The sequence below is a fragment of the Heteronotia binoei genome, unplaced genomic scaffold, assembly GCF_032191835.1.
Source record: "Heteronotia binoei isolate CCM8104 ecotype False Entrance Well unplaced genomic scaffold, APGP_CSIRO_Hbin_v1 ptg000122l, whole genome shotgun sequence".
NCBI classification, from domain to species: Eukaryota; Metazoa; Chordata; class Lepidosauria; order Squamata; family Gekkonidae; genus Heteronotia; species Heteronotia binoei.
In genome coordinates, this window is record NW_026799994.1 from 207,823 (window position 1) to 230,860 (window position 23,038).

The 23,038-nt window shown below is 46.1% G+C and overlaps 1 protein-coding gene across 4 annotated transcripts in view; it reads left to right on the forward strand.

The window, feature by feature from the left end:
* The window catches only part of LOC132590524 (stAR-related lipid transfer protein 13-like), a 207,256-nt gene that overhangs the window by 145,010 nt on the left and 39,208 nt on the right, over positions 1-23,038 (forward strand). For all 4 annotated transcript variants that reach the window (XM_060263434.1, XM_060263437.1, XM_060263435.1 and 1 more), the window contains exon 5: positions 13,961-15,345. In XM_060263434.1, the coding sequence (XP_060119417.1) occupies positions 13,961-15,345 (1,385 nt within the window). The remainder of the gene's footprint in view (positions 1-13,960; positions 15,346-23,038) is intronic.

The following is a 23,038-nucleotide window of genomic DNA, read 5'->3' on the forward strand; positions in this document are numbered from 1 at the left end:
CCTGGTCCTCAGGGAACGAGTTCGTACCCTTGAGGCCGAGGTGACTGCCCTGGAGAAGCAGAGACGGTCAGTTAGGCACTTGGGGAAGACTCTCGGGGGCGTATTAGATGAGCCCCGCTCTGAACGTAGCAGCCCCGTTGCTGCCAGAGAGTGTGAGGGTCGAGAGGGAACAGGGCACCGTGCTGAGGATAAGGGGAATGCGCCCTCAGAAGGGACCTCTTCTTCGGTTGGTGAGCGGGAATCCTTTCGCGCCAAGGAACCATCCCTGAGCAGGGGGAGAGGGGGGGTATTGGTAGTTGGTGATTCGATCATTAGGCAAGTAGACAGCCAGGTGGCGAAACCGCGTACTGACCGTATGGTGACTTGCCTGCCTGGTGCGAAGGTAGCGGACATTACGCGTGTAGTAGATAGACTGATAGACAGTGCTGGGGAGGAGCCTGTGGTCGTGGTGCATGTTGGCACCAACGATGTGGGGAAATGCAGTCGTGAGGTCCTGGAGGAAAAATTTAGGCTGCTAGGCGGGAGACTTAAGGCCAGGACCTCCAAGGTAGCCTTCTCGGAAGTGCTACCTGTTCCACGTGCAGGGCAGGAGAGACAGGCACAAATTAGAAGTCTCAATGTGTGGATGAGACGATGGTGTAAGGAGGAAGGGTTTAAGTTTGTTAGGCACTGGGATGCTTTCTGGAACAAGCGGGAGCTGTACAAAAGAGACGGTCTCCACTTGTCCCCGGATGGAACCAGGCTGCTGGCGCTTAAAATCAAAAAGGTGGCAGAGCAGTTTTTAAACTAAATCTTGGGGGAAAGCCGACAGGAGATGAAATGTCTCTGGTTCGGGAGGACTCGTCTCAAAGAGATGAAGGGTTAGCTGCTATTTTTCTACCGGGTAACGGACCGGAGTTGTCCACTGTGAAGGCGACAAACAATATAGACTGTCTGCCAGTGTCTCGAGGCGGCAGGAGGAAGATGGCGGGCCTAGCTCGCCTGGGAAATTATAGATGTTTGTATGCAAATGCTAGAAGTGTTCAAAGTAAAATTGGTGAATTGGAATGTTTAGTGCTGGGAGAAAACATAGACATTGTGGGAATTTCAGAAACTTGGTGGAATGAGGAGAATCAGTGGGACACGGTGATTCCTGGATATAAGCTATATCGGAAGGATAGGGAGGGAAGGGTTGGAGGTGGGGTGGCTCTGTATGTCAGAGAGGATATACGGTCCAGTAAGGCTGAGATCAGAGAATTAGATTCACTTTTAGAAATGCTTTGGGTTGAAATAGAGGGCCCAAAAGGAAATTTAACTATGGGAGTTTGTTATCGCCCACCAAATCAAAAGAGAGAGGACGATTATAATATGATGGAAGGCTTAAAGATAGCGGCTAAACGTAAAAACTGTGTTGTAATAGGTGATTTTAACTACCCGCAGATTGATTGGGTCAATATGTGTTCTGGTCGAGAGAAAGAGATTGAGTTTCTTGATGCTCTCAATGACTGTGCTATGGAGCAGATGGTCTCAGAACCTACCAGGGGTGGGGCGATCCTGGATTTGGTCCTAAGTAATGCCCAAGACTTGGTGAGAGATGTAAAAGTGATTGCGCCGCTTGGGAGCAGTGACCATAATGTTATTGATTTCACCGTTTGTATAAATAGGGAGTTGTCCAAAAAGACCACCACAACCACGTTTAACTTTAAAAGGGGTAAATACACTGAGATGAGGAGGCATGTGAGGAAGAAACTGAAAGGAAAGGTACATACGGTCAAAACCCTTGGGGAAGCTTGGACGCTATTTAAAACTATAATCCTAGAAGCTCAGATAAAATACATACCACAAGTTAGGAAAGGCACAAACAGGCATAAGAAAAGGCCTGCGTGGTTAACAAACAAAGTAATGGAAGCTGTAAAAGGTAAGAAGGACTCCTTTAAGTGGTGGAAAACCAGTCCAAGTGAGATTAGTAAAAGGGAACACAGGCTGTGGCAAATCAAATGCAAGACTGTGATCAGGCAGGCAAAAAGGGACTATGAGGAGCATATCGCAAAAAACATAAAGACCAACAATAAAACTTTCTTCAAATATATTAGAAGTAGGAAACCAGCCAGGGAGGCAGTGGGGCCCTTGGATGACCATGGGGTAAAAGGATTACTGAAGGAGGATAGGGAAATGGCTGAAAAGCTAAATGAATTTTTTGCCTCCGTCTTCACTGTAGAAGACAAGAACTTTTTGCCCGCCCCAGAACCACTAATTTTGGAAGGGGTGTTGAAAGACCTGAGTCAGATTGAGGTGACAAATGAGGAGGTCCTACAACTGATAGACAAATTAAAAACTAATAAGTCACCGGGTCCGGATGGCATACATCCGAGAGTTCTGAAGGAACTCAAAGTTGAACTTGTGGATCTTCTAACAAAAATCTGTAATCTTTCATTGAAATCTGCCTCCATTCCTGAGGACTGGAAGGTAGCAAATGTCACCCCCATCTTTAAAAAAGGTTCCAGAGGAGATCCGGGAAACTACAGGCCAGTCAGTCTGACTTCAATACCGGGAAAGTTGGTAGAAACCATTATCAAGGACAGAATGAGTAGGCACATTGATGAACACGGGTTATTGAGGAAGACTCAGCATGGGTTCTGCAAGGGAAGATCTTGCCTCACTAACCTGTTGCATTTCTTTGAGGGGGTGAACAAACATGTGGACAAAGGAGACCCGATAGATGTTGTTTACCTTGACTTCCAGAAAGCTTTTGATAAAGTTCCTCATCAAAGGCTCCTTAGAAAGCTTGAGAATCATGGAGTAAAAGGACAGGTCCTCTTGTGGATCAAAAACTGGCTGAGCAATAGGAAGCAGAGAGTGAGTATAAATGGGCAGTCTTCGCAGTGGAGGACGGTAAGCAGTGGGGTGCCGCAGGGCTCGGTACTGGGTCCCATGCTTTTTAACTTGTTCATAAATGATTTAGAGTTGGGAGTGAGCAGTGAAGTGGCCAAGTTTGCGGATGACACTAAATTATTCAGGGTGGTGAGAACCAGAGAGGATTGTGAGGAACTCCAAAGGGATCTGTTGAGGCTGGGTGAGTGGGCGTCAACGTGGCAGATGCGGTTCAATGTGGCCAAGTGCAAAGTAATGCACATTAGGGCTAAGAATCCCAGCTACAAATACAAGTTGATGGGGTGTGAACTGGCAGAGACTGATCAAGAGAGAGATCTTGGGGTCATGATAGATAACTCACTGAAAGTGTCAAGACAGTGTGCGTTTGCAATAAAAAAGGCCAATGCCATGCTGGGAATTATTAGGAAGGGAATTGAAAACAAATCAGCCAGTATCATAATGCCCCTGTATAAATCGATGGTGCGGTCTCATTTGGAGTACTGTGTGCAGTTCTGGTCGCCGCACCTCAAAAAGGATATTATAGCTTTAGAGAAGGTGCAGAGAAGGGCAACTAGAATGATTAAAGGGCTGGAGCACTTTCCCTATGAAGAAAGGTTGAAACGCTTGGGACTCTTTAGCTTGGAGAAACGTCGACTGCGGGGTGACATGATAGAGGTTTACAAGATAATGCATGGAATGGAGAAAGTAGAGAAAGAAGTACTTTTCTCCCTTTCTCACAATACAAGAACTCGTGGGCATTCGATGAAATTGCTGAGCAGACAGGTTAAGACGGATAAAAGGAAGTACTTCTTCACCCAAAGGGTGATTAACATGTGGAATTCACTGCCACAGGAGGTGGTGGCGGCCACAAGTATAGCCACCTTCAAGAGGGGTTTAGATAAAAATATGGAGCACAGGTCCATCAGTGGCTATTAGCCACAGTGTATGGAGCACAGGTCCATCAGTGGCTATTAGCCACAGTGTATGTGTGTATATAACATTTTTTGCCACTGTGTGACACAGAGTGTTGGACTTGATGGGCCGTTGGCCTGATCCAACATGGCTTCTCTTATGTTCTTATGTTCTTATGCTACTAAACGGCTGAAATTGCGCATAGTGGACGATCCTGTAAATAGTTTATTATCCACATCTGTGCTTCCCATGGATGCAGATGGGCTACCCAAGGATGCCTGCAATAGACGGATGGAACAGACATTACGAAAGGACTTTGAAGCATCAGCTTGGTCCATCCGGGCGTCTTCAGCGGGGTCGCTGTTTGTACGCGCAGTATATACCTGGGCATCCAATTTGGCCTCAGCAGATAATTATGTGCCAAAGGAATTCAAGAATGAGCTTAACAAAATAGCCTTGGGCACAGTATTTATTGTAGATGCGACCCTAGATGCAATGCAGTTGTCTGCAAGGGCAGTGGCTTGCAGTGTGGCAGCATGCAGGAACGTTTGGCTCAGGACTTGGGATGCAGATGCAGATGCACAGGCTAGACTGGCAGCTGTACCATTCAAAGGTGTTAGTCTCTTTGGGAACGAACTGGAACGCTTCCTGATTGAGGGGAAGGACAAGAAGAAAGTCTTGCCTTCTAAGAGGAAGGATTTTAAGTCTAAAATATCCTTCCAGCCCTTTTGGGACTCCAAAAAATTCTCCCGGCCTTCGGGTTTTAAGCCTTTCCGAGGGAAGTAGCAGTCTCACAGTCGAGATGCTAAATCCTTTTCTAGCCAAAGCGACAAGGGAAGCAAAAGTGACTCCAAAAAGGGAGGGTCACAATGACTATGCCGTAAGTCCAGAGCTGCTTCCTATTGGGGGGCGGCTACAGTTTTTTGCAGACTGATGGAAGGTGTCAGTTGCAGACCAATGGGTGATCGACATGGTATCCAAGGGCTATGCATTAGAACTGGAATCTTTCCCACATCGGAGGTTTCGTTCAGTGCCGAGAAAACAAGACCCGACCACACACCGGGGGATGTTGTGCGCCATCTAACATCTACTAGACATCAGGGCTATAGAACCCGTACCTGTGATTCAGAGGGGTCAAGGGGTGTATTCCATTTTATTCCTGGTGCCAAAGAAGAATGGCAATGTCCGGGCCATTCTAGACTTAAAATGGGTAAATCGATTTGTGAAAACCAAAAAGTTTCGGATGGAGACGTTGCGTTCCATTCTATTGGCAGTTCAAGAACGAGAATACCTGACGTCCATCGATCTGTCCGAGGCGTATTTGCATGTTCCCATTCGACCAAGTCACAGATGGTTCCTCAGGTTTGCGTACGACAGGAAGCACTTCCAGTACCAGGCTTTGCCATTTGGGCTCAAGTCTTCACTGCGAGTGTTTACAAAGATCCTGGTGGCTTTGGTGGCTCATTTACGGATGGGGGGCGTGGTTCTTCATCCGTATCTGGACGATCTCTTGGTCAGGGCCTTTTCCTTCCAGCAGAGCCTGGAGGACACCAATCGGACTATTCAAATACTGCAGGACCATGGTTTCGTGGTCAACAGGACAAAGAGAAACCCTACTCCAACGCAAGAGATAGTGCATCTGGGTGTCCTGATCAATACTCGAAGGCACAAAGTGTTTTTGTCAAAAGTACGACAGGTGAACCTCAGATCCTTGTTGGAGGAGGTATTGTCCCTGAATTGGGTGCCTTTGATGACTCTAGCAAAGCTTTTAGGTGTTCTGGTGTTGTGCCAGATTGTACTGTCTTGGGCGCGTTTCCACCTACAGCCCTTACAATGCTTCCTGATCCCTTATCAACATGTGATAGCTCGCAAGCTGCACAAGCTAGTGTTTCTTCCACAGGAGCTGAAGACGCAACTTCAGTGGTGGCTGGAACCATCCCGTTTTCAGCAAGGAGTGTCAATGAAGGAGCCACAGAGGATAGTGGTAACTACAGACTCCAGCCTCTCTGGCTGGGGAGCGCATTCTCAAGGGATGATGATTCAAGGTCAGTGGTCCCTGATGGAGTCCCGACAGAGCATCGACCTGCTGGAGCTGAGGGCGATTGGTCTGGGGTTGTTATGTTTTCAGACGACGCTGCAGGGGAGTCACGTGTTAGTGAAGACAGACAATGTGACAGCCAAAGCTTATGTCAACCGGCAAGGTGGGACCAGAATCAGGAAACTGTGCAGCGAGGCCAACAGCTTACTGGTTTGGGCAGAGAAGTATCTGTTATCCATAAAGGCGATTCATGTAGCCGGGAAGGACAACGGGCTGGCAGACTGGCTCAGCAGACAGAGGCTGGATCAGACGGAATGGTCGGTGGACAAGGCGGTCTCTTCAGCGCAGATATGGCAGAGTGACTGTGGATTTGTTTGCAACCGCGGACAATCGTCAAGTGCGACGTTTTTTTGCCAAACAGAAGGACGATCAGGCGGAGGGCATAGACGCTCTCAACCGGGACTGGCCGGACGGTCTTCTGTACGCCTTCCCACCACTGCAGCTGATTCCCCGGTTGGTTCACAAGATTCTTCAGCAAACAGCGGAGCTGGTCCTGGTTGCTCCCTTCTGGTCGAGACGGTGGTTTTAAGACCTCATGTGGCTGTCAACGGAGAAGCCTTGGCGTCTCCCAGCATCCGAGACATTGCTGGGACAAGGGACAGTTTGCCATCCTCAGCCGGATATGTTACAGTTAACTGCGTGGAGGTTGAGCGGTTGCAGTTAGTTAAGTTGGGGTTTGACAAATCTGTGATTGACACTATGTTGGCATCCAGAAAATGTTCTACCACTCGGGTGTATAACAACACTTGGTGTGTCTTTTCCAACTGGTGTGTGGAAAGGGGGTGGGATCCCTTAAAGTTACCAGTTCGGAAGCTGCTGCTGTTCTTGCACGAGGGCCTGGATAAGGGGTTGGCTACTAATACCCTTCGTAGGCAGGTGGCAGCTATTTCTGCTGTCCGTGGAGCTAAAAAGGGGGGTTCCTTGACATTGCATCTGCATGTTGAGCATTTTTTGAGGGGGGTGTCCATGTTGAATCCCCCTACTGCACATAGGTTTCCTACATGGAAGTTAAATGTGGTGCTGAAGGCATTGTGTCATGCACCTTTTGAACCCATGGCTACTTGTAGCCTGAAGGATCTTACCCTTAAAACGTTGTTTTTAGTTGGGATTCCCTCTGCCCACAGGGTATCTGAGTTGCAGGCTCTGTTCGTGGATAAAGATCTTTGTATCTTTCATGAGGACAGGGTAGTGTTGAGACTAATCCGACATTTATGCCTAAAGTGAATTCAGTTTTTCACCCGTCTCAGGACTTGGTATTACCCTCATTCTATCCTAATCCCAAACATGAGAAGGAAAAGGAGTGGCATCGGTTAAGCATGCCTTGTTTTTATATAGAAAGAACCAAGGATTTTAGGAGGTCAGAGTCCTTGTTTGTTTCCTTTAATTCGCCCTCTTTGGGAAAACCAGTTACTTCTTTGACCCTGAGCAGGTGGTTGGGGCAATGCATTTCTGCAGCATACACGGCGTCAAGGTTGGAGCCTCCAGGAGGAATTACAGCTCATTCCTTACAAGGAGCGGCCACATCTGCAGTGTACAAGTCCTTCTCGTTCCTGGAAGGCATTTGTAGGGCAGCCACCTGGAGTTCTGCTCATTCGTTCACCAGGCATTATAAGGTGGATAGGTGGGCATCTGCTGAAGCGGCCTTTGGCCGCAGGGTGCTACAACAGGTTATAGATTGAATGCAGTGGTTCCCGCCTGGGGTACTTATTGCTTTTGTATGCCTCAACAGTTTTGGACCGTCCCACTACCAGGGGCCACCGGAGAACGGATGATTGAAAGCTCTTACCATGAAGCTTCCTTCTCAGTGGTCCTGGAGTGGAACGGTCCATCCCACCCGGTGTTGTACCTTGCTCCAGGCTGGTAGCTGTGGGAGCTTGGTTGTGGGAGGTACTGGGGCACTGGTAGTGAAAGTTTCTTATTGGTTACAGTTACTTCTGCTGTTGCAGTTATTAAAATGGCGTTGCATCATTATGGTCTCTGGGTGGTTTGTTACCATGATGCAGAGTTTGTTTTATAGATTTCTACTGATGGGGGAGCATGGCTTTTCTATGGACTGGAGAGTTTCCAACGGAGCGGCCCCTCCCCCAGGCTGGATCAAATGATCAATGACCCTGTTTCCGGAGGAGGAGCCTACTCCCAACAGTTTCGGACCGTCTCACTCCAGGACCACCGAGAAGGAAGCTTCACGGTAAGAGCTTCCAATCTTCCGTTCCACAACTCAAATCACCGCGAAGGCAATGTTGCAGGGGTATCTGGACTCACTGTTGTTTCACAATTGCAGGTGATTCTTCTGGCCATGTTATAGGCATGATGGGAGTGAAACCACCTCTTCTGGGTTCCAGATTCAAACTAATGAGGCTGTCCTTTGGCCACAGGCAGTGTGTTACAGAAGCCATGTTCCAATTGTTCCAGTTCTAAGGATCAAGATATGCTTTTGCGGCTGTTCTGATGCGTGCAGTGCAGATATTCAGGCTTCTTTATTCTGTGTGGCACTCTCAGCTCCCAGGGATGAATCCACATAGTAGCATTTCTGTGACGCTGAGGGGGTTTCCTCCCAGCATTATTGTGTTGGTCTTTACCTCATATTGGTTTGGGTTATCCCCCAGCTTCCATATGTTCTCTTGAGCCATTCATTTTCACCTTGCATTTTGGTTCTTTCAGGTCACTTTTTTGCCAATCTGTTTCTAGCACTCAAATTTGAGTCAGGTTTATTTGCAAACAGTTTCTTAGGCTTTTGTTTGTTCCTCCCACTTCCTGCTGACTGGCCCTTTGCTATCTCTGCCTAATAAGGAAATTTTATCCCTTGTGTCAGGAAATGTACAATTATTAATGGGGGGGAGACACTCACCTGATCGAGATATATCATTATATCGCCATAAGATGGCACAGCAGCAACTGTTGCTCTTCCCACATACTTGCAGCAATTGGAACCTTTTCTTTCTCTGCCCTGGAAAATCGCAGTAGCAATTTGCTGCCATGCACTTTCAGAGGCATCAGATTTTTCATTGCTCTTTCCTGTCACTCAACCTTTACCCTTTGCCTTTGTGTCTGGCTCGCTTGATATTCCCAGACATCTCACCCATGCCATGCCCAACATGATTCCAATGCTAGTGGGATCAACTGCTATGAAAATAAAGAATAAGTCAGGTGTGCTGAAAAACCCTGAGAGTGAAGTGCCCTGGGGTTAAAGGAATATGTGTTTTCCCAGGATAGTTTCTGCTGCATGTTAAATTGCAATGCTGAGGAACCTGAGAAAACATTATTTAGATTTTATCTTCACACACCAAGATCACTTGTACAAACTCTACTACATGTAAACTGACCAAAATACAGTGAAATTGTCAATAGGCTCAAGCCTGACATGGAGGCATGTACCTTACCAACATGGAATCAAGAATTCCAACTGTGCCTGCCAGGAAGTTTTTATTTTCCAGTAGGCACACAAGAAGCTGTTGTGCTGGAATTACTATCAAATCTGTATATGAACAGACTGTATATGAACAGACTCAATGGGGACTTGTGGTAAATAGAAAAGGTAATTGTCCCTCCTTTCAGTTTTATTACACTATTTTAAAAGGTAAAAAGCTAGTACCCCGTGCAAAGCACTGAGTCATTACCGACCCATGGGGTGACGTCACATCATGACATTTTCTTGGCAGACTTTTTTGCCTTCTCCAGTCATCTACATTTTACCCCCAGAAAGCTGGGTACTCATTTTCCAACCTCGGAAGGATGGAAGGCTGAGTCAACCTTGAGCCGGCTACCTGAACCCAGCTTCCACTGGGATCAAGCTCAGGCTGTGAGCAGAGCTTGGACTGCAGTACTCCAGTTTACCACTCTGTGCCACAGGACTCCTGTACACTATTTCAATTCATCCAGTTTTGCTAAATTCTACAATTATGAACAGTCTGCACCCATTCAGAGTCAATCATTTACTGTTTTGAATGGCTCTAGTTTTCATATATCTTCAGTGCAAGATAACACATCTGTGTCCTTGAAATGTAATTTGGCATAGTAGTTAGCATGTCACACTAGGTTTTGGGAACACACAAATCTGAATCCCCACTCTGCCATGGAAGCTTTCTGGGTGCTTTTGGGCCAGTGATGCTGCATGAAACCAGTTGAAATTCTGTCATATGGCTATGAAATCCCATTGCTATGTCTTGGGAATAAATTCAGTTTATCTCATTTATTAAAGAAAGAATTGTCAGTACAAGATGGTGGGCCATTGTCCAGTATGGGAAAAAAAATTATTATTGCCTCTGCTGTGTTGTTAGTGAACAAGATCAAACAGCTCATTACTCTTCCCAGTAATTAGTGTCATTTTTTGGCAGTCTTCTCTGCTGAAAGGGACAATTGATTGCTCATAGCAACTGGCTTGTGTTCTTTATTGTTAGATATGATTTATAAAACATAGACAAATTGCATTGCCAGCAAGCTTGGAAAATGTAGGAGAATTATTTTTAATTCTTTTATCAGAATAACTAGTTATCAATCAAAGATATAATAGCCTCCTGAGCATCTGTTTTTCTCAAACCTTTTCTTTTAAAAAAAATATTCTTATAATCATCCCCTTAGTCTCCACAAATATTACTTTACTGGAACTTTGTGGTAAGCCTTCAAAAAGAGCATCCAATTACAAGAGCTGGATTTGTTGCAAAAGCTAAATAAACTACTGCTTTTGGCCTCAGAATATGACAGTCCTCTAAATATGAATATTTATTTAGATATTTGGCCTCAGAATATGACCTCAGAATTTTGGCCTCAGAATATGACAGTCCTCCTTACCCCCCTCCAAAAACCCACTAAATATTGCTACATGACCATTGATGGGGTGTTATGCTTTGGATCCTGTTAAACCTGGTATAGCTTGGGGCTTCAGCGTGTCTTAATCTAGCCCTGCCAATGCTTGACTGCTCATTAGATCCAGCTTCCAGAACAATATTATTCGGCCCATGAAATCCCTAGCAAATTTAAATAAAGAAAAGGTAGACAGTTTTCAAAGTCATAGGAGGCAGACATAGCCTCATTTTTATGTTTGGTTTTCTATATAATAATCCAGTTGCACCTTAATCTGTGCTCAACGGTTTGTGAAATTCTTGCTTATAGAAGCCCATAAGTTTTTAACATACAGCTTGCATATCTGTTTGGGGACTGGTTTGTGTACAGAAATCTACTGATGGCTCTCAGGTAACTGTCTAGAAAATAGAGATCATTTATTGATTATTCTAGAACAGTAGGGAGTGGGAAAATCTCCTGACTCTACCCCCAGAGTCTCCCAGCTCCACCCTCAAAGTCCTCAGATAGTTCCTGAGTTGGACCTGGCATCCCTAAACAACAGTCTTCCATTCCTTTATTAATGGATGTGTTTAGTACTTTTGGAGATTTGTCTGATTATTCGAGTAACTGGACAAAATCTGAGTTGATGCCATTGCTGATGGATATTTTTGGCCATGCCCCAGTGTCATTACTTATTGTGTGTAATGTTGATTCCTAAATACATTAAGCACATATTTATGCTAAATTTTAACAAGTCAGTTACAGATATATCCTTGGAATTGGACAGACAGGCAATCTTAAATCTTTCTTTGTGGGATAAAGTAAATCCAATCAAAAGGATAATTACATCCCAAATTATGTTTTACATGCAACTCCTTTTCATATACCTTGTAGATATATTCTTAAAAGTAATACTTTTTTTTGAAAATTTATATGGTTCCTTTCTGCCTCAGATTTCTTAAAAAAAGATGCAGCTCCCATTTTATGAAGGATCCCCCCCCCCCCCCCCGATTTTAATTTATATTTTCAGGCATATTTGTTAGTTTTTACTAATTATTGATATTGCTCCTCTCAGTTCATCAGACTGTTTTAGAGGCTTCTTGTATGATATCCGCCTTTTTAATAGAATGCATTAGGGTCAATTCATGGTCATCTTCCTTGAGTTTCTGTAGTTAGAGAATTATAGTGTATAATGTCATGACATTATCAATTTGATCCATTTTCACATGCTGAACTAATATGGGCAAATCCAGGTTAAAAATTGGGAAGAATTTTTTTGTGTGTGTGGAAGGCTTAGACAGGTAGGAGGATTTTTACTTTGAATCAATTAATTGACAATGGCTTTTTGTTATTTTCTCAGCTGAAGTCAAGATATGACCTATCAAACTCTGTTGAATGGCAATGTTTACAAATGCAGCATCTGATGGTATCTAAATATGGCCCTGCAGTACTAAGTGTTCAGAATCTCCCTTGCTTTTGGAAATGCTCATTGAATCAATGCATAAAATAAACCTTACAGTATTTGCTTATAAATATTTGGTATCATCAATAAATATGACTTGCAAAATTTCAGAAATGAATGGAATGAGGAGCTAGAACACCCTCTTTAGCCACAGTAATGGGATATGGCCCTAAATTTTGTACCTGTTGTTTCTATAGATCTTAAACTGCAATTTATTCTGCAAAACATTATGTTTAGGATATATTGGACACTACAGCCCCTTTTTAGTAAAGGGTTAAGTAAAGTGTCTAATTGTTGGTGCTCTAATTTACTAGTTGCATCTCTTAAACCTATGTTTTGAGCGTGTCCAGTTATTAAGCCTTTTGGGGATTAAGTAATTACTTCAGTTTTTTAGAACAATATTAATTGGTCTTTGAGGATTCTTATGTACTTTATAACTCTTTGCCTGTCTCCTGGAGACTAACTGATGGTCAATTAAAATGAACCCACTGTGCCCTTACTGTTGCTAAAAATGCTGTAAAATACAGGGTCAGCCGAGATTTTGGAATATAGTGTCAGTGCTATTTCTCATTTTTACCAAGTTCCAAGGTGGAAGATGGGAATTTGAAGCAGGGAGTTGGATTCCCCCCCCCCCCCCAACATACACTGCAACTCGCTGATCTCCATGAGATTGGGGGGGGGGGGGAACCCTTAGGGATAGTATGAGAATCTGTAATAAGAAAGGAATAGGAAGTCCTAAGTGTTATGTGACAAAAAGTATCTTAAGTATTATCTTCCCCCACAAGAGTTTACCTGTTTTTTGAAAATAATCTTCATGTTCTCTCACCATCTGTTCTGCAATGAGTGGCTAAATAGAATCTAAGATAGCACTGTCTCAGTATTTTGGTAATGAGTTTAGACCTTGCTATTTCAGAAGCTTCTCGGGTTGACTAATACTTAGTTATAAACTCTTTATCTCTAACCAACTCTGTGTTTGATTATAATATACAAATACTGTTTTATTTCTGTTTTTATACATTGGTTTATATTTTAAATAAGTAAAATGTGTTTGGATTGGATTATGGACATTAAAGATATATCACATGCATGATAGGTTCAAGGTAGGCCTTATTGATGGACTTTCTGTATCGAGATTAAAGTAACAGTGCCTTTAGCTGTCAGATTTCATTTAAAAAATTGGAGTATCAGATTATTGAAAACCTACTGATTAATTTTTTAGTAGATTACACAAAAACATAATGTCAATTGGTCATATGGCTGATCAGCTAATTGCTACTTATAGAGTGACTGTAGTTGATTGTTTCATTAAATTTTTCAATTATGTTATTTGGTAAACATTTGGGAGATTTTTGATTGTGAACCTCTTAAGAGACAGTACATTCACCCTGACCAGGATAGCCCAATCTAGTCAAATCTCAGAAGCTAAGCAGGGTCAATTGTGGCAAGCACTTGGGAGACCTCCTTGAAATACCAGGAGTTGGGAGGACAGGGGCAGGCTTAATTCAGCCACCTCTCTGAATGTCCTCCAGGCCTCCAGTACTGATCAGTCAACAGAAGTCATAATGACTTACAGATGCAGACACACACAGTACAAAAATACCAAAAAAAGAGACAGTACATTGTAGATAGATCTTTTGAATGAGCTAAAGTTGGATATTGATTTGCTATATATCATCTATATTTATTCACACAGTTCAGACATTGTATGATAATTCTGAAAAGTGAGGGAAGGAATGCTGTTATCCAATATGCTATGAAAAAGAACATTATTAATCAGCCCATAAAAATTTTTATTGCATTGCCATTTTTTAATCCTGAGTGGGGGATGCATCATGTTTATGTTGTGTGCTACTCTTTAGGGTGAAGATTCTGATGAAGAAGATCTCTGTGCTATCAGTGACAAATGGACTTTCCAGAGGACAAGCCGACGATGGTCTCGGGTAGATGATATTGACACCTTAATTCATCAGTCGGACAAACATGGGCCCTCAGGGGACATTAAAATTAAAATCACAACTAGCAGTGAAAGTGTACTAACTGATCTGAGTGAGCCTGAGATCTCTTCTCTTCACAGTGAAAGTAGCGGGGGAAGTGACCACAGGAGTCAGTCCGGAATCAGCAGCCTTCTCAGGGAGACATTTGACTGTTCAGGACAATACTTTGTAGAAAGCACCATTGCCCATGACTCTACTTCAGTAGGTGGTATCCCCCTGCAGCCTTCAGAAAACTCTGGGAATGAGAGACCAACACGGACCAGAGCCAAAACCTTTCTAAAGCGCATGGAGACACTAAAAACCAAAGGTACACATGGCAAATTTAAAGTGTCTGGAAGGAATAGTGGCTTAGTAATAAGCCAACCAGTTCTTCAGCATGAACCAAAAACCCTGAAGGATATGCAATGCATGCAGATAGTGAATGGAGACCTCCAAGGTGTGACAGCACTAGAGGCAGTCAAGCATGGGCTTGCCTTCTCCACTAAGTCCAGTTGTGAGAGTAGCCAGTCAGAGATCAGCAGCAGTGGAATAAGCACTCCTTGCTTGAAGGAACGCAAATACCATGAAGCAAATAAACGAGGCGGCATGTACCTGGAGGACCTGGATGTTCTTGCAGAAACAGCCTTCAGGCAAGTGGTAGACCAAAATCGCAAAAATGAATTTCATTCACAAGAAAACCTAGTTGTTCATATTCCCAAAGACCACAAACCTGGAACATTTCCTAAGGCTCTTTCCATTGAAAGCCTCTCTCCTACAGACAATAGCAACAGCGTGAACTGGAGGACAGGGAGTATTTCATTAAGCAAGCAAAAATGTTCAGCACCTAAAGAGGCTAGTCCTCTTGCTTCCTGTCCAAAAGAGAGTCGGGTTAGCATTTATGACAATGTTCCAGGCTCTCACTTGTATGCCAGCACTGGAGATCTTCTGGACTTGGAAAGAGAGAACCTTTTTCCACATCTGGACGATATTTTGCAGCATGTCAATGGACTTCAAGAATCTGTGGATGATTGGTCAAAAAATATATTGCCAGAGCTGAAAAACAATGATTTATCAATTAGTGAGCATGGGACCTTACCATTCCAGTCACCATCCAAGATTGCATTAGACTTTGAACAGAATTCTGTGTCTGATGGCCGGACAACACCTAGTGATGTGGACAGAGATGGGACCTCTCTTAATGAATCAGATGCTACAGGTGTCAGGGACAGAAGAGACTCTGGTGTTGGAGCATCTCTCACCAGGCCAAACAGGTCTGTAATATTGTTTCAAAGCAAGTTTTGTGTATACAGGTTTTAAGTATACAACTGCCATACCTATTGTTCAGTGGGAGGGATATGCTAGCTCTTCCTCTAGGTTTGAGTCATGTGATGGATAAAAACCGTAGGCATTGACTGTAATTCTCAAAAGTATTTGTCACAATATCCAAGTCATATTGTCACAATATCCATGTCATATTGGTGATAAGTGTACTGAGTTAAAAATGTTCACGGTTCCATGGGCAGTTGCTGCAAGGCAGGGCCAGCTCTAGACTGTCTGGCACCCTAGGCAAGGCTAACGCCTGGTGCCTCCTCCCATTGATAATGCCACCAAGTCACACGGGGGCGCCCAATTCAGCACATCCAGAAGGCCAGCACCCTAGGCAATTGCCTAGTTTGCCTAGTGGCAGGGCAGGCTCCGCTGCAAGGGAACTGTGAAGTCAAACCAGAATTCCCTAACTTCTGTGTTTCCTCAGTCCTCAGTTGCCTCAGGCCAAATGAGCAGAAGCCATGAAGCACAAATGGGGAGGGAGCTGGGTAAGACAAAGGATGGGAAATAAAAGCCAAGCAGGTTTACCTGATAAAATTTTGAAATTAGAAGGTCCAGGACATTTGGTAAATTCATGAAATCATATCCTCTTCTGAGAACTGAGACATCATCTACAAGCCAGGTTTCTTTGCAAAACCAATAGGAAAATGTCAGCACACACCACAGAACATATGAAGCTGCCTTATACTGAATCAGACCCTGGATCCATCAAAGTCAGTATTGTCTACTCAGACTGGCAGCGGCTCTCCAGGGTCTCAAGCTGAGGGTTTTCACACCTATTTGACTGGATCCTTTTTAGCTGGAGATGCCGGGGATTGAACCTGGGACCTTCTGCTTACCAAGCAGATGCTCTACCACTGAGCCACCGTCCCTCCCCTCACAGTATTGTCTTCTCAGACTGGCAGCAGCTCTCCAGGGTCTCAAGCTGAGGTTTTTCACACCTATTTGCATGGACCCTTTTTTGGAGATGCCAGGGATTGAACCTGGGACCTTCTGCTTCCCAAGCAGATGCTCTACCACTGAGCCATCGTCCCTCCCCGAGAACATGAATGCTTCCATTAATCCAAAAATTCTGTGGCCCCCACAAAAGTTAAGTAAGCAAGCTTCCCGTGTACATATGTGGCATACATTTTGATGATATTTATAGTTACTTTTAGGCTGCATCTACATTTACAAAGTTAAATTGTGGGTTTTTTAGAAGATTAAGTGCTATAGTTTCCACCAGTGATCCTGAAAATTCTGGTTTTGTGAGGATACCTGAAAATTTTCTTCTTAGTGATCCATAGCCTCAAACAGAACTGCATTCTCCATGGTCCTTAGGTGGAGAGAATTAACAGACATCCAGACACGGTGTTAGTGAACTGCACTGAATAGTGCTTATATAACTTCTGAGTGAATTGGCCACAAGGAAAAACAACCCAGAGGCACTTTTGGCAATCAGTTGCTTTGGGTACCTGTAACAGAACTTGCAAGTTAATTGCTATATATAGAGATGAGGCAGATGTCAGTCTCTAAAAAATAAATGATGTGTGAGTTCAGCAGCAATTTAGATAAGGACTGTGATGGAAGAGAAGAAGCAATTTAACCCTTTATCCCCTCCCCATTTGGTTCTGTTAATTGAATCTGGGCTTCCAGCACTGTTAATATTTTAAAGGAAAATAGACAGGCCTTAAAAGATGTCTTTGGGGGGGTTTCCCTTTAAAACTGCTATTAACTGCATGGGCAGCCTGATTTCGGTTACTGAAACCAAATTGCATTTGAGTGCTTAAATCTTCTGTTCTTTCCCCATGTGGCTCTGTGTACACAATTTACTTTTTATAGATGTAACAAATCTTATAAAGGTATTTTATAGGCACAAACTCCATCACCAGCTGCAAAGAGGTTGCCCAAATGTTCACCATCACATAGCCTTAGGCTGCTCGGAAAACAAGAGTCTTTCAGGAGAGTTAGAGATCGTTTTTTCACTCACAAGTATTAACAAGCTCCAAATTAATAACATTACAGGGTCAGAAAGATAGCTTGCATTTAAATAATTTTAATTTGTGTAAGCCAGGCTTTTTCACCCTCTCAGTTCTTCACTTAAATGTCAAAGATAATTACCAAAATGGACACAAATTGGCTACATCGGGTTCCCAATAGGGATGTGCAAAAACAAAAAATTCAGAAGTACACGGATTCGGAAGTATACGAGGGGAAAATATACGGAAACCCATATATTTCTGAATTCCATAGTCGGAATAGCATGTACGGTAGATGTGCGGCTATTTCCGAATATACGGCCCCATTATACCCTATAAGCCATTGAAATCAATGGCAAATAGGGTATATTTGAAGCCACCTGGAGGGGAAGGGGTTTGAGGGAGAGTCCCCAAATTTGCAGGGAATCTGCAGGAGACTCTCTCCTACAAATCCCCCAAGTCCCAAAAAGATTGGTCCAGGGGATCCCATTCCAGGGGCACCCAAAGAGGGTGCCCCTATTCCACCATTATACCCTATGGGCCATTGAAATCAATGGCAACATAGGGCATAATTAGAGGCTACTGTGGGGCAGGGGGTTTGAGGGAGAGCCCCAAAAACTGCAGGGAACCCGCAGGGGACTCTCCCCTACAAAACCCCCAAGTCCCAAAAAGATTGGGCCAGGGGGTCCCTGTCTTTGGGCTCCCCAAAGGGCCCATTGCCAACAATGATGGGGAAAGCCCAATTAGCCACTTCCTTCACTATAATTGCTGTGGGGAAAGTGGCTCCGGCCAGAGGGGAGTTTGAGGGAGAGGCCCCAAAACTGCAGGGCAGCTTCAGGGGACTCCCCAGCATGAAACCCCCCTGGCCCAAAAAGACTGCACCCATCTGTGGGCACCCCAAAAGGAACACTGCTCCCAATGGTGAGAAAAAAACAATTCGAGCCACTTCCTCACTGTAATTGTCGTGGGAAAAGTGGCTCTGGGGAGCAGGAGGTTTTGAGGAGAGCCCCCCAAACTGCTGTGCAGCTTCAGGGCACTGTCCCACACAAAACCCACAAGGCCAAAAAAAAAATGGACCAGGGGGTCCAATTCCTGGGGCACCCAAAGCCAAACCTAACTTCACACCAGATAATCTTTATAGGACCCAAATGCACTACATCCCTCTATCTACTCTATGAACCCTGCAGGCCTGGAACCAGTATAAACCCAGTTGCCAACATCACTGCCACACAAAACACAATCTGCTCAAGGTCTGCTCTGCAGACTTGGCTGCAGCAAACCCAGATGCCAGCTCTCCAGCCCTGCCCCAAACAACACGGGGAGAGCTGGCCAAGCACTCTCTAGGTCTCTCACCCAGGTGCCAGCTTCCCTGCCACAGAACACACAATCTGCAGATGCCAGCTCTCCAGCCCTGCCCCAAACAACACGGGGAGAGCTGGCCAAGCACAACAAGCATGCTGGCTCTGGGTCTTTCACCCAGGTGCTAGCTTCCCTGCCACAGAACACACAATTTGCAGATGCCAGCTCTCCAGCCCTGCCCCAAACAACACAACTCTCAAACAAGAGAAGTGGTGGACCACCACACCTAGCTCCACATCATTCTGCATCTGACACAAAGCAAGGAGCATTTTGACTTGCCTTGAGTGATGGATGGTTGGCTGGTCCAGGCTCTTTTGCGTTACCCAGGGTGCATCACGAGGAGGCGAGCCAGAATTGCACCCCAAATGAGGAAGACCACTGGGAGGGCCTCAGATTGTGTGAGAGGATGGCAACCATTCCTTCTTTCTCAGCTCAGCAACACACCAGCATCACTGTCCAATTAGAGGGACCTCAGCACTGGTATGGCTGCTGGCTGCCTGTCATCATCACTGGCACCTCCCTCTTTCTTCCTCCTTCCCCTGAAAAAAAACCTGGGTTATCCTGGCTGGGCCTGTGGGTGCTGTCGGTTACAGTTGGGGGCTGCAATGGCCCTTTCAGTATTATTAGGCATGTGTGGATGGGGGACGGGGGAAATTTGGATTGCTTTGCAGTTTTTAACCAACATTCACTTTTGGTTTGGGGAGGGGGGGGATGAGCTGCCAATCAATTTGTGAGTGAGTTTTTGGGCTGTCTTTGGACTCTAGTCTATTTTTAGTGGAGGAGCGTTTTACAACCACCTTCCAAGCGCAGGCCAAGAGAGGATGCAGGCACAAGTAGGTGTTCACTTCATTCACTCTCAAAGTCTACGTTCGGGGAGCCGAACAGAGGCAAGTTGACCTTCAGGAAGACCAACTGCTCAACTGTCCAGGGTTGCAGGCGATTGTGATGTGGGCAGACAATGTCACCCATATGCGAAAAAACGCGCTCGCTCTGCACGCTCGTCAGTGGGCATGAGAGGAACGCCTTGGCCACGGAGAAGAGGGCCAGCCAGACCTCCTCCTTCGTGACCCAGTAGTCCAAAGGAGACGCTTCCTGCGGCTCAAGGGGCTCCAAAAGATACCGTATTTTTCGGACCATAAGATGCACTCCCCCCCCAAAAAAGTGGGGGGGAAAGTGTGTGCGTCTTATGGAGCGAAGGTACCTTCCTCGGGGGGGAGCGATCCGTTTCCTCTGCCTCTGACCCCGGCGCTTCCCCCACGCCTGCCTGCCTGGCTCCAGCTTCTTCCAGCAAGCGCTGGGATTGCTCCACGCTGCCCCCACCGGAAACCCAGCGCTTCGTGACCACCGGCTGAGGAGAGGGCAGCGTGCTTCCTCCGCGCCTGTCTGCCTGGCTCCAGCTCTGACACTTACAGCAAGCGCCAGGATCGCTCCCTCTGCCCTCCGATCCTAGTGCTTGCTTTAAGCATCAGAGCTGGAGCCAGGCAGACAGGCACGGAGGAAACACCCGCCCCCTCCGCAAACCCATCACTTCGCGAGCGCCGGCTGTGCAGGGTGCAGCGTGCTTCCTCCGTGCCTGTCTGCCTGGCTCCAGCTCTGATGCTTAAAGCAAGCGCTGGGATCGGAGGGCGGAGGAGCGATCCTGGCACTTGCTGTAAGCGTCAGAGCTGGAGCCAGGCAGACAGGCACGAAGGAAGCACGCTGCCCTCTCCGCAGCCGGCTCTCGCGAAGCGCTGGGTTTGCAGTGGGGGCAGCGTGGAGCGATCCCAGCGCTTGCTGGAAGAAGCTGGAGCCAGGCAGGCAGGCACGTGGGTAGCGCCGGGATCGGAGGCGGAGGCAGCGGATCGCCCCCCAGGAGGAAGGTGCGTCCTTATGGTCCAGAGTGCCTTATGGTCCAAAAAATACGGTAGTCCCTCACCATCTCAGCACCCATCTTCGCTCTTGGTAGGGCCTTCCACTCCTAGAGGGGCCAACAACCCGCCCGATGAATGTCATCTCAGCACTCTTCATGGCATGAGTCTGGTGGGAAACACTGCCTAGCTGGGGAGGCTGGGGATGAACAACAGCAGTGGAAGTGACAGATGAGCTGCTTCCACCCCCCTCCTCCTCAACTACCAGCACTGGGCCCGCCCTGACTCTGGAACGTTCAACCTTCTGGGAGAGCTCGTCTCGCCAGCGATCGAGCTCGTTGGCCCGCTCGGCAACTGTGCCCTTCAGGCGCGGGTCTAACATGGTCGGCATCAAGTAGACCTTATCCTGGGTGAAAGTCTGAAAGTGGGCCTCAAGCCCTTCCTGCAGCCTAACAACCAGGGTGCGCACCACTGGGAGAACGTCTGCAAAGCCTTGAGCTGGCACTAGAAATTAGGCCAGGTCCTCACGGGCCATCTGTACCATGGAGACGACCAGTGTGATGCTCGCCGTGTCAGACAAGAGCATTTCTGTGTGGGTCTTGAAGGGCCCAAGAACCTCCACAGTCTGAGAAATGACCACCCAGTCCTCTTGGGTGAGACGGTTCTCATCCCGAAAGACCCTTGTCTCAGAGACAAAGGCATCCAGGGCTGCTCTCTGCTCCACCATGCGCTCCATTATGGCACAGGTGGAGTTCCAGCGTGTGCTGACGTCACCGATCAGGCGGTGCCCTGGCATGCCTGTCAGTGTCTGTTTCTCACGCAGCTGATATGAGTCCGTATTGCTGCGTGAGAATTGACCCGTGATGTGCCGACACTTCTGGAGCAGAAGTCGGTACTCATGGGTCGCGGCTAGATACTGACGATCCTGGCTTTTCGTCTGGCCCAATGCGTCCTTAACCACGAGGTGGAGAAGGTGGGCCACGCAAGGAAGGCGTTTTAAACCCTGACACTGGACAGCCGCGCTGATGTTAGAGCCACCATCAGTCACCACGAAGCCCGTGGCAACGTCCTCGCTGCCTACCCAGCCCTCTAACTGCCGTGAGAGGATGGCTCTGAGAGTGTCCGCCGTGTGCGGCGCGTTGACTGCTTCGTCGTGCATCATGGCCCAGCGATAGCCGGCCTGGCGACCCTGACCCTGCCTGCCACTACTGCTGCCACCCCCACCCCCACACTACATAAGAACATAAGAGAAGCCATGTTAGATCAGGCCAGTGGCCCATCCAGTCCAATACTCTGTGTCACACAGTGGCAAAAAAAAATTATATATATATATATATATATATATATATATATATATATATATATATACACACACACACACACACACACACACACACACACACACACTGTGGCTAATAGCCACTGATGGACCTCTGCTCCATATTATTATCTAAACCCCTCTTGAAGGTGGCTATGCTTGTGGCTGCCACCACCTCCTGTGGCAGTGAATTCCACATGTTAATCACCCTTTGGGTGAAGAAGTACTTCCTTTTATCCTTTTTAACCTGTCTGCTCAGCAATTTCATCGAATACCCACAAGTTCTTTTATTGTCAGAAAGGGAGAAAAGTACTGCTTTCTCTACTTTCTCCATCCCATGCATTATCTTGTAAACCTCTATCATGTCACCCCGCAGTCGACGTTTCTCCAAGCTAAAGAGTCCCAAGCGTTTCAACCTTTCTTCATAGGGAAAGTGTTCCAGCCCTTTAATCATTCTAGTTGCCCTTTTCTGGACTTTCTCCAATGCTATAATATCCTTTTTGAGGTGTGGCGACCAGAACTGCACACAATACTCCAAATAAGACCGCACCATCGATTTATACAGGGGCATTATGATACTGGCTGATTTGTTTTCAGTTCCCTTCCTAATAATTCCCAGTTGGCCTTTTTTATTGCAAACGCACACTGTCTTGACATTTTCAGTGAGTTATCTACCACGACCCCAAGATCTCGCTCTTGGTCAGTCTCTGCCAGTTCACATCCCATCAACTTGTATTTGTAGCTGGGATTCTTGGCCCTAATGTGCATTACTTTGCACTTGGCCACATTGAACCGCATCTGCCACATTGACACCCACTCACCCAGCCTCAACAGATCCCTTTGGAGTTCCTCACAATCCTCTCTGGTTCTCACCACCCTGAACAATTTAGTGTCATCCGCAAACTTGGCCACTTCACTGCTCACTCCCAACTCTAAATCATTTATGAACAAGTTAAAGAGCGTGGGACCCAGTACCAAGCCCTGCGGCACCCCACTGCTTACCGTCCTCCACTGCGAAGACTGCCCATTTATACTCACTCTCTGCTTCCTATTACTCAGCCAGTTTTTGATCCACAAGAGGACCTGTCCTTTTACTCCATGACTCTCAAGCATTCTAAGGAGCCTTTGATGAGGAACTTTATCAAAAGCTTTCTGG